Source organism: Panicum virgatum, chromosome 9N (genome assembly GCF_016808335.1).
Source record: "Panicum virgatum strain AP13 chromosome 9N, P.virgatum_v5, whole genome shotgun sequence".
Taxonomy (NCBI): domain Eukaryota; kingdom Viridiplantae; phylum Streptophyta; class Magnoliopsida; order Poales; family Poaceae; genus Panicum; species Panicum virgatum.
Window position 1 is genome coordinate 10,956,340 of NC_053153.1, and position 11,243 is coordinate 10,967,582.

Sequence of the window (11,243 nt, forward strand, 5' to 3'; positions counted from 1 at the left end):
CAAGGCGCCACACGAACTTGTGCTTGACCGGCCACTCAACATCCAGAGAGTCATCTGAAATACCACTTGTTTCCCTCTCGAAACTTTGCCAAGAAGGAGAGCTAGGTGGTGTGGTGAGGTCTAACACCTGATCAACATGCAGAAGCACCTCGAAATCAACCAGCTTTGCCGGGCTAGGGATCCTCCTAAGGAAAACATTATGCTGTTCTTCCATGAACTCGACCGGTTCTTCAAGCTTAAGCGTCCCTTCCACTGCTATGCTATCCGGATCAGCTACAGATAACCACACCCACACGCATGCTGCCTCATCCTCGGAGTTCTTGACTGTGTCTAGCTAATCAATAATGGCATTTGGAGGAAACAACTTGCTAAGGACCTCTATGTGCGCAGCATGCTCAGGGATCCCTTCGATACAGACACGTACCCGATAAGGCAGTTTGCTCGCCGCCGTGGCGCCGAACTGCCGCGTCCACGGCATGAGATGCAGCCGCGTACGGCCGGCAGCTAGTAACCCCCGAACCAACGCTGCATTACGCTGCGCTGGCTGCACGAAGCGGAGGAGAAAAGTAGCGTCCTTCATCTTCGTGACGCCCATCAGGTGCTCCGGGATGTGGAGTTGTCGTAGAACATCTCGTCGCACCTGCTCGCAGGTGAGCCGCACTCTTGCATCCAACTGGACGGCGATGAGCGCGTGGAGAGAGACGTCGCGCTCCGCGTCTCGTATGGCCACTGTGCGACCCGCGCAGGCAGTCACCCACGCCAGGCGCCTCTCCGGCTCCCCCGGGATGAACTCCATCCTCTTCGGCGCCTCCTTCCTTTCCGCTCCTCCGCCTCCCCTCGGCTCTGGTCCTCCTCCTCTCAAGTGGGCCTTGCAATAACGCTCCTTGTGCCCAGACTTGGAGCACAAAACACACCTTGGCGGATCTCTGCACTGGGCGATGCGGTGGTCTCTCGCAAAATAGTTGAAGCAGCGGTTCTCCGCTCTAGCTCGCAGCAGCTGCAGCAGACTGGTGGCGGAAGGAAGACGAGGGCCAAGCGGTCTTCGATGGTCACCTTCTTGCCCAGCCTATCATGAATGCTCACCTTCCTCTCAAGCCGGCCAGGAAATGCTGCCCGACCTAGCACCCAGACGCGCCCATACCTTGGGGCGCCGTCCTCTCTCCTTTTTCCTTTCCACGCTCCATCCTCCCTCACCTCTCTCTGAGGCCGCATTGAAGCGGGGCTTGAATGTTCTGATGCCGGTGAGAGCATCCTTGTAGGAGAGTGAGAGCATCCTTGTAGGAGACACGATGTGTTGTCGGTTTGACAACGACCGAACGAAGCAGCGCTCCCGTCGCCTTCACGTCCAAACTCTTCAATGCCCTGTCTGGGCTCTCCTCCTCCTCCGAACCAGAGCAATAAAGAAGGTCCAACACTTCCCCTGACAGCGAGCGCGGAGACGCAGGGGTCCCGCTGGTCGCGCAGTAGGGTACGCGCTGCTGTGCCTCCGGTGGGTCACCGGCCGGCGTTGGTGGCGGCGGCGGCGGCGGCGGAGAGGGGCGCTCCTGAGAGCTCGGGGCACCCTCCATTTTACTGGATCTTCATCTCTTCGACTTGGAACCAAGGTTCACCATTTCGTTTCTACTGTTCCGAAATTTCGTTTTTTGACCAAAATTTGACTTTCATATTTTTGAATTTGAAACCGAAATCACCCACTTTTCGGACCGAAATTCGCTTCCCGGTGAGTAGCGGAAACGGAAAAAAGTACCGAAATTTCGGTCTTTCCGACCGAAACGGTAAACCCTGCTTGGAACTACCTTCTGGACAAGACAAGTCTCTTGCTTGGTTGGACCGGGAATCTCGTAGTCCCATTCCCATCTGCGTAGTCTTCGTCTCTACCTCTATCTCGTATCTCCTTGACTCCCGTTTTCCCACAGAGAACTTGCAAGTTGCAACAGAGTGCTTTCAGAACAGGGTAGGGCCAAGAGAGGCGAACAGGGTAGGGCCAAGAGAGGCGAACGAAAAACACCTAACAAACGAGATCAAATTAGACGGACCGGATATTCTGCGGTACAGAAGCAGCCCACTATAACTTCCGCAATAATGCACAGCGTGTGCAGCTAAGCTCCGGCTGTGCGCACCAACCACAGCCAGCTCTATCCAACGGACAGTTGGGCCTGCCGGGCTTTCGAGTTGTCGCGGGGCCTGCGCGGTCGACCTCGCCGGCGCAGACGAGGGCACGAGGCGGCAGAGACTGCCGGCCGCTAAGGCTGGCTACAGCGTTTGCTAACTCTCGTTAGATTCGTCTCGCGAAAAAGCACTCAGCTGTCAAAAAATATTTATAAACAGATTTTATTTAATACTATAAAATAGTAAGATTTCTTTTGATGTGATAGGGACTTCTGAAAAAAATCCTGGAGCCAAACAAGGCCTTCGTGTATTGGGAATTTGGGATAGGTCCGGATTCCAGACTGGTCCACTGGTGCAGCTCACGTCAGTGCATACGTGGGAACGGCTCCGAGCGTGCTAAAATGGGCACGCGCGCCGTTGGCATACGATGGCACAGATTTTTGTTTTCTTAAGATATACAATCGCTCAGAATAAAGTGGTATACTATTTCGTTGATTGCAAGCTGCATTCATACATCGGGTTTGCATATTTAAAAATGATATGGATATATTAATTTATCAGAAAGTTGTTTTATAAATATAATCACTCTATTCGTTTGACTTTTTAGCCAACCAGCCTGCAGTATTTTTCTCTCACACCAAATCAGCATTAGCCACCAGCCAGCAGTACTTTTCTCTCGTAACAAATCAGCACTAGCCACAGCCAAGCGAACAAAGTGAATTCTATGCTATTTCGCTATGAATTCTAGTTGTGGTTCAGAACAACACTATTTTTTATTAGCTAGTGTATGCATCTCCGGCAGTCGCTCAATTCAATTCAACTACTATATTAAATTAGTTGATAAGAAAACAGTGCTCCAATAATGTCACTTGATATTTTTCTTTTTCCAATAATCTTTGGGACAATCTAATAATCTAATAATTCTAATAATCCATTCCAACTCTCTCTCTCTCTAAATAAATGAGGAGTTGCAACTCTCCCATTAAAATAGTTGTATTGGGATGAGATTATTAGGAGACTGCGAAAGCAACTCTCCTAATAATTCTAAAACTGCTATTGAGACATCTCAATATTAGTTATTAGAAAAAAATTATCGAAGGACTGTTGAAGATGCTCTAAGACGGTCTTGGTAGTGAGTTCTTCTAGAGTTGTTAGCAGAAACTTGACAAAAAAAACATGAAGAAACATGATGGTTCTAGTAGTATGCCACGCTAAAACTGTGACGGTGACTAAAAAAAGCTGCTCAAAAATGTACGAGGAGGTTCAGGTAAACCGAAGTAGCAAATAAAGAGGCATTTATGCTCGTTGCCCATGCTAATCTTCTAATCTGAGAAGGCCAGAAGGGGTACCCTAAATATGCACTACTATTTTCCAAACAAAAACGTAGTAGAGAGAACGTAATTCTTAGAAACGCCTTGTGACCCTCGCTCAAAATTTAGGTTGCGATTCTCTCGTGTTCTGTTTCGGTTTCCCTTCTGGCCAGTCCGCCACCACTCGGTCAGTGACCACCACCAGTCGCTTTCGATTTCGGTTACGACTCCATCTGGACTCGCCCTCCCCCTCAATTCCCCACGAGATGCCTATATAAAGCAGGGCCAGATTCGCGCAGCCTTTGCCCCTCGAATCCTCCCTCCCTCTCTCCCCGTCCACGGCAGAATTCCGGTTCCGGGCGCCTCCTATACATAGCCAGCCCAGCCTCCCCACCCCTCCCTCCCCTCCCCAGCACCGAGCCCTGCCCAGGCCAGCCGCGCGCGGAGGTGAGGCGTTCGCATCGCACACCTCTCGCCGCGCTATATCCCCGGGCGCGCCGGTCCTCCCCTCTCGCCACCCCTACCCCCGCACCACCACCACCACCACCACCAGCGGTTCCGGCGGCGCACCCGTCGTCAGCAGCGGTTCCGCGTTCCCCGCGAGAGGACACGATGCTCGGGTTCAGGACGCAGATGCCCTGGTCGTCGGTGCAGGAGGAGTCGCAGGGGCAGCTGTGCGAGGGCGCGGCGGCCGTCGTGGCGGCGCGGCAGGGGATGGAGACGCCGCTCACGGCGGTGGCGGAGGCGTTCGAGGAGCTGGCGCGCGGGATGGACGCCGACGGCGGGGAGCTCCGCCTCGCGCCCTTCGGCGACACATGCGCGCTCGTCTCCGTACTCTTCAGCAGCCTCGGCATGGCCTTCAGGTTCGCCGAGATCGAGTACGTCACCAAGGTAAGCGCCAGACGACGACCCCGTTCCGCGATCGATCCCTTTCGCGGATGTTTCCATTATTTTTTCATTTTCTTTCTGGAACCGTTTGCTTCTCTCGCGCCGTTGTTTCGATCCGTGGGGCAAAGATCCAAGATTTGGCACGGTGACGAGGTGAAATCGTGCGAGCGGCGCCTGGATTAGATTGCCACGTTATTTCTGACTTTCTTCAGATCTTTTGCTTGCTGCACCGTCCAATCACCCCGACCACCGATGTTGCTCCGGAAATCTTATTGGATTATTCTATAGTTTTCTCCTTTCACCCCCAAAATATTAATCTTTTTTCTTCCTTCAAGAAAGCTCCTGGAAGGAATGTTGCCGCGTTGATTTGACTTACTGTCGATTGCGTGCCCACTCTTTTACGATTCAATGGTCGGCGTTCATTAGTAAAGAAACAAAATTGCTCACGTACTCTATTGGCCGTGAGGAATAGTCCCGTCTAGAAATGTAACCGCGTTTTCCCGGCTGAATACTGAACATTCATCAATCATCCATCCATCCATCCATCCATCCAGGTGAACGACCTCATCGGCGCGGGCAAGTCATACCGCACCCTGAGCGACATCCTCGACAAGGACATCGAGAACGACTCCGTGAAGAAGCAGGGCAGCCACTCCCGGAACCTGCGCAGGGTCCGACTCGGCCTCGGCCTCATCAAGGCCCTCTTCGAGCAGTTCCTCACCACCGAGTACGTCTCCTTGCATTTCACCCAAACACAAGCATCTCATCACTCAAGTCTTAACATTTAGGCCGCTTGTCTGAATGTTGTCGTCCAGTACACAACGTCTTCTGTCATTTTTTAGATGACAGCTGCATGATCCTAGAAATGGCTGTTTGCTGATAAATCTATTTACCAATTGCCAACTGGTGCTTGTAAGATATTATTGCATATGTAACTGTCGATTGCTATGATCGACAGGTACTAGTCCATTTGTTTTAAGAAATTATTGACAGATTGTTTTGTTCCCTGTCACTTGAATTTTCAGGGGTTGTTCATTGTATGATGCTGCCACGACAGCCTACGGACAGGTCTGCGCGCCATTTCATAGCTGGGCAATCAGAAAGGCTGTTGGCGCTGGCATGTACACTCTTCCAAGCAGGGAGCAGTTGATAGTGAGGCTGAACGAAACTGGTAAGCAAACATGACCGCCCATCGTGTTCTGGAGGATCAAAATGCTTATCAACCTTCGAAATCCTTATTTTTCCTAAAAGAAAGCACCTAGAATTTTTCCCAAATTGACTGGAGGTTTTGTAGATGATCTGTTACCAAACTTTTAGGAGCCTCGTATTCAGATGTCCTGCTAATATTTTTTATGTCAAGTGTTAACAGTGCCCATTATTGATTGTTCCTGCAGATTTCTCTGTTCAGAAGGAGATGAGGAGATACATTGATGCTTCTAGTCCTATTATAGAGTACATCGATAACCTCTTCCTCTCGAGGAACATTAGCCTAGATTGGTGAACTGATCTGAACTGGAGTGAAGATCAAGTTTATAGCTTGTTAACAAGCTGTTGTTGGCGCCATCAATTTATTCTGTTCATAGTTATTTATTCAGCCTTGGTGGGTGGTGGATGCTCCCCTTTCTTCCTTTGTCGCACGCACGGTCTCGTGCTTTGTATTGTAAAACTGCATGACAATTCTAGCACGACCATTGATATTCTTTCCAACTGTCCACAGAAATTGATGGGTAATTCAATGGACTATTCGGACATCAAATCAAATAGTTATATGCTTCTCTCCCCGATCCACGGGCAGATCTCGTTTTTGGTTATAAATTCGAAACGCTACTACTACAAGCAAGTATTATGTTGGGCTATAAGCAGGCTAAATACTGAGATGGAAGAAAGAGAAGAGAAGAGGAGAGAAAGGAGAATTTGATTGTAAGCTTACAGCCAGTTTCGACATAAGCACAAAATGTTTTTATAAAATAGACAAGTGGGTCATATATATTAATAGTGGAGAGCTAAACCACTATATAAATGGGCTGAGAAATACTTGCAGCTAGCAACTGGCTAAATCGTTAGTCTTACTCTACTAGAGAAAGAATATAGGAGTAATAAAGAGCTCAGACCCTCTGCTTGGCCTTGTTTGGTTGGTGCTAGATTTCTAGCACCAATGAATAGTAAATAACTTTGACCGTTAATTATGGTGTCAAACAAAGTCAGTTTACAAAACCAACTTCAGAACTCCGCGCTAGTGACCCTGAAGAATCTAATGAGGCATTTGACCGCGCGATTAGAGGATGGTTACTGTAGCATCACTGTAGCAAATCATCGATTAATTACCGTCGTCAGATTCATCGCGAAAAGTTACGCACATCCCTAAAAAATTTTGCAATTTGACTTCATTTAGTGTTTCATGCATGCGAGATTCTTTTTTCGGGAAGTGTGTGTGCTAGAAAACTAGCATTGCCAAACAAGGCCCTTCTTTCCTGCACCTGCCACTAGCCGACTAGACTTAGGGACACGGTTCAGCAGTTGGCTCACTGACGCATGCGCTCAGGCCCATTCGTCAGTGACAAATAATAATGGTCTGTGTTTGGATACTATTGTTATGTTGGTGTTAGTTTTTAACCTCTCCAAATAACCCTCCAAAGGAATAACACTTACTAGTTTGGATCCTAGTGTTATTTAGCATTTAATGGTACTTAAAGAACCAATACTCTCTCTTTTTATAGTGGGGCCCACTAGAAGTAACACAATAATCACCTCTTAGAGGGGTTAGAGTTTTGGGGTGTGTTAGTGCCAAATAATACACAAATAACACATATGTTTGGCTCTCAAGTGTTATTTGGGAGTTATTTAATAACACATGGATCCAAACAGGATCAATGTCTGTGTGATGATTATGAAAGTTTAGTTGCTGCCCTCAGCAGTTGGCTCACTAACGCAATGGCTCAGGCCCACTCGTCAGTGACAAACAGCAAGTCCGTGCACTGACGGTAAAAACATAAATACTAATGTGGTGGGTTCAAGTTTAGTTTAGACTCTAATTTTTTAGCAAAGTACAAGACCTCCTCCAGAGGGCGACGATGTCGCCAACCTTGGCTGAGGTGGCGGAGAGAGAGATTGTAAATTTAACTGCGCTATCTACTATTCCCTCGCTAGCTCTTGGCACATCAATCGAAGTTTTGTGAGAGCACATCTACCACTGCTGCACATACCGAGGAGAGGAGAGAATAGTTTTTTGTTTCTTTATTATCTCTTACCTCCAACTCATCCAATGATGTCGCTGAGATTGTTGGACAAAGCCTAAATACTAATATATACTAAAATTTAGCACTCAACTTTAGATTTAATTCCTCCAAACAGGTCTGCTTGTGTAGTCAACAGATCAAAACCTTATGCTAGGAGTAAGAGTCGTCAAAGAGAATGAGGCATTGTTTAGATCTCAAAAAAATTTCAGCGCTATAGTAACTTCAAACGTTTGACCACTAATTAGGAGTATTAAACGTGAATAACTGACAAAACTCATCTCATAACCTCCGGGTGTAATTGCGAGATGAATCTTTTAAATCTAATTGGACCATGATTAGACAATATCGTGCTACAATAAACAACCTCTAATGACAGATTAATTAGGCTTAATAGATTTGTTTCGCGATTTTCCGTCCATCCGTGTTATTAGTTTTATAATTAGACCATGTTTTGTCTCTCTAATCTTCGGTTGAAAATTGCTGCAGTAAATTTTGTTCAAATTTTTACATGATCTAAACAAGGCCTGATAGAGTATAGTACAGCAAGAAACTTCCATTTCATAAAAATTTAGCTCAAAAAAACATGTTTGTCAAAAGGTTAGATCAAATACATGTCGTTTGTGCTCAAATTTTTTAAGATGAAAAAATTATAGTAAATTTGTTTTTCCATGTCGTTTGTGATCAAAGATATATTAACTTAATTTTCCATAGTCCCCAGCTTGATGTTCTGGTTGGTTGATTAAATGAAGAAGTTTGCGTGACAAATACGATTTTTTTCCCCAAACAAGTTTGAAGGTGAAAAATGGATAATATCGATAGCTTGATGATTTCTTTGGTTTTAGAGTTCGGTTCGAAGACCAAAATCAGTTTTTCTTCTAAAAGTTTGGGGTTAAACATGCTGAATTCTATTTTTTTTTCTCACGGGGTTTATTGGTGCCACTCAAAGTTCTGAGAAGAAATAGATGTATAAAAAATCAACCCCGTTTCTATTGCAGGGAAATAGGAAAATGAAAACGTAGCATTTATATGCAAATGCAAACAAAACCAAGAAAGAAAAGAAAAAGGAAAAGAAAACAAAAAAAAATCTTATCTCATCTCCATCCCCGCTCTTCCAGCTCGAGACAGGCATCCACAGCCAGGAGCTCCCCGCTCCAGCTTCTCCACGTAACCACACGCATTCACCGTGCCACCACGCTGCCCCGCCGTCTCAGCCTCATGTCTCTGCTGGCCTCCCCCACGGCGTTCGGCGCGGCCGCCGTCCGCCGTCGCGCCGCACCGCTTCCCCTTCTCCCCGCGAGCGGTCGCGCTGCCCTGCACGTGGCCCTCGCTCGCCGCGGCGGGGTCTCGTCCCGCACGCAGCGGCGCCTCGAGGAGCGCGGCGGCAAGAAGCGCCGCGGCGGGGTCGCGGCGCCCGACGTGGACGAGGAGGCGGCGGAGGCGGGGGCCGCGGAGTGGGAAGGGGAGCCGCTGGGGTTCGAGGTGTCGACGGAGCCCATGCCGGAGCTACCGGACCCGGAGACGCCGGACTTCTGGGAGGGGCCCCAGTGGGAGGCCCTTGGCTTCTTCGTCCAGTATATGTGGGCGTTCGGCGTCGTGTTCGGCGTGAGTACACCCTCTACCATTCATCCATTGGTTCTTGCTTGTTGATTCTTTGTTATCCATGCTCATGAGTCAAGCGCTCAACAAAGTTAAAAACGCTAATTGGACTCCACCATGGCTCTACGTTGAATTGCTCTGCACCGGGAAACAGTCCACTGTGTAAACGTTAGTGGAAAGTTTTAAACTGCAGTGTGATATTGTCAGTCTTGATTGCCCATCTGAATTTATCTGAAGTAGTAATAACTAGCATTCAAAATTCAGTATATGGTGGTTTATATAGTTCCACTGCTTGTTAGCGGTTGTTTACCTTATCTGGGCTAAAAAAGGATCCTTTCCAATGGCTAGTGGGTGGCAGATTATGGTCTGCTGAGAAGAAACATGAATTTGTTTCTTGACTGCTCAAGAGATCAAGATGTAGGGTTAATTTATTGAGTTATATAGCTGAATGAAATATTCTGATTTTTGTTTACTGGGAATTGTACTACATCCTTGTTGAACTCCTCAAGTATACATTTTTAACTGTCCAGCAATGAGATGCGATAGTAATTTGTGGAGTCAGCTTTGATTCAATGTTGCGTACTTGTGCAGCTCATTGCTTGTGGTGTTGCGGTGGCTACCTACAACGATGGGGCAACAGATTTCAGAGACACTCCTGCTTACAAGGAATCGCAAACACAGGAGTTCCCTGAGGAGTCCGAATCATCAAGCGCTGATGTGTTTGAAGGCAATCCGACTGAAGTAGCACCAGCTCTTGAGTAGGGCTGGCAAGGAGACACGAGGGAGAGAAGATGATGACCCTCTGTCTGCGGTATAGCCTATAGGACTTTTCCTTGAAAGTAGCTGGTAAGCATGTACGTTTTGGTTGAAATCATGATGCTATGAAATTTGGCTCGTAATTATTGTGTACTGAATTTTCCCCTGGAAGAAATTATAGATGGCTAGTACCTAGTGCTGATGGATTTCATCTGTATTTTATATATACCCACTTACCCAGAAGGCCAGAAGTAGGGAAAAAGAAAGAGAGCAACCGTTGCCATCTTTCCTGAATTTTGCATTCATGTGCTCCCTTTCCGTTAAAGGATGGCTATTCATGCATACAGTCCAAGAAAAATGTGTAATTCAAATGAATTTCACAAATTACATTCTGTACCGGCACAATTCAAATCATGTCAGTACTGCTGCTCCCTGCTGCAACACGTGGCATCATCAGAATCAGTCTGGATGTTTTTTTTTTTTCAACTTCATACAGTTCGTCCAGCTATCATTTCAGACTGCCAAGCAACTTCTAAATCTTGGCATGTAATTTGCTCTTTACTGCACATCATTTTAACTTAGGTGCTTTAGTGAGCACCCAAGTTACCCCAAGGGGTTGGGTTGGCCCTCCTGTACAAGGCTAATGGCTTTAGCTGAGTGGGCTCAAGGCTCAACCGCTGGACTGCTGGAGCCCCAACCAACCGGTGGCCACGGGACGAGCACCGGAGCACGCAAAAGCGCCATGGCCGTGGTGGAATTCCCAGGCAGACAGGGAACCCTCCGTTAAAGCGGACAAGCAAACATACGCATTGCGCGCTGCTGTTCTTGCGTCGTGGCCCAACTTTTCATGATCCGGGACAGCAAAAGAGGGCGAGGGCGAGGCCGTCCTCTTTGCGGAGCTTGCCTCACACGATCCATGGCGGCGGTGGTTGCGCACGGCACGGGAAAGCTACGGCGGCGGCGTCCATAAATGTTCGCTGCCAGTTTGCCATTCCATGACAACAGCTGAAACAGACGCGAACAGCAGAGAGCATCCCCCTGCCTGCCGAGGAACGATGGCGGCGTACGCGGTGATCGCGGCGGAGGACGCGGCGCGGCTGGTGTCCCTGCTGGCGCCCCTGCTCGTCGTAGCGCTCGTCGCCGCTGTGGTCGCGGCGGCGTGGGCGGACGGTGGCGCGCGCGGGGCCGTGGCGGCGCTGGCGGACGCGCAGGCCGCGGAGTGGGCGCGGTACGTGTTCGGCCCGGAGGCCGCGGAGTCCGCCGCGCCGCCGCCGGCGCCGAGCCCACTCCCGGTGGCGTTGCAAGGGCAGCGCGGCTGAGGTAGATTAGACAGTAGTCTGGTGCGTAC

The 11,243-nt window shown here is 48.5% G+C and overlaps 2 protein-coding genes across 2 annotated transcripts; both read left to right on the forward strand.

The window, feature by feature from the left end:
- The first annotated feature begins 3,743 nt into the window (after window positions 1-3,743).
- LOC120692782 (ACD11 homolog protein-like) lies at window positions 3,744-6,063 on the forward strand. Its single transcript, XM_039976167.1, has 4 exons — window positions 3,744-4,310; window positions 4,862-5,034; window positions 5,333-5,478; window positions 5,702-6,063. Exons 1-4 carry the CDS (start codon window positions 4,032-4,034, stop codon window positions 5,806-5,808), a joined length of 705 nt encoding a protein of 234 aa, XP_039832101.1. The 5' UTR covers window positions 3,744-4,031; the 3' UTR covers window positions 5,809-6,063.
- Window positions 6,064-8,632: 2,569 nt separating this feature from the next.
- LOC120691568 lies at window positions 8,633-10,135 on the forward strand. The gene is made up of 2 exons (XM_039974664.1): window positions 8,633-9,145; window positions 9,731-10,135. The coding sequence occupies exons 1-2, from the start codon at window positions 8,759-8,761 to the stop codon at window positions 9,899-9,901; spliced, it is 558 nt and encodes a 185-aa protein (XP_039830598.1). The 5' UTR covers window positions 8,633-8,758; the 3' UTR covers window positions 9,902-10,135.
- Window positions 10,136-11,243: the final 1,108 nt, after the last annotated feature.

Excerpts from the sequence above, each read along its gene's own strand:
- LOC120692782 (XM_039976167.1), top strand. The coding sequence starts at position 4,032 with ATGCTCGGGTTCAGGACGCAGATGCCCTGGTCGTCGGTGCAGGAGGAG. Across the intron at positions 4,311-4,861 it reads AGATCGAGTACGTCACCAAG|GTGAACGACCTCATCGGCGC; the intron begins GTAAGCGCCAGA and ends CCATCCATCCAG. Across the intron at positions 5,479-5,701 it reads AGTGAGGCTGAACGAAACTG|ATTTCTCTGTTCAGAAGGAG; the intron begins GTAAGCAAACAT and ends TTGTTCCTGCAG.
- LOC120691568 (XM_039974664.1), top strand. The coding sequence starts at position 8,759 with ATGTCTCTGCTGGCCTCCCCCACGGCGTTCGGCGCGGCCGCCGTCCGC. Across the intron at positions 9,146-9,730 it reads CGTTCGGCGTCGTGTTCGGC|CTCATTGCTTGTGGTGTTGC; the intron begins GTGAGTACACCC and ends GTACTTGTGCAG.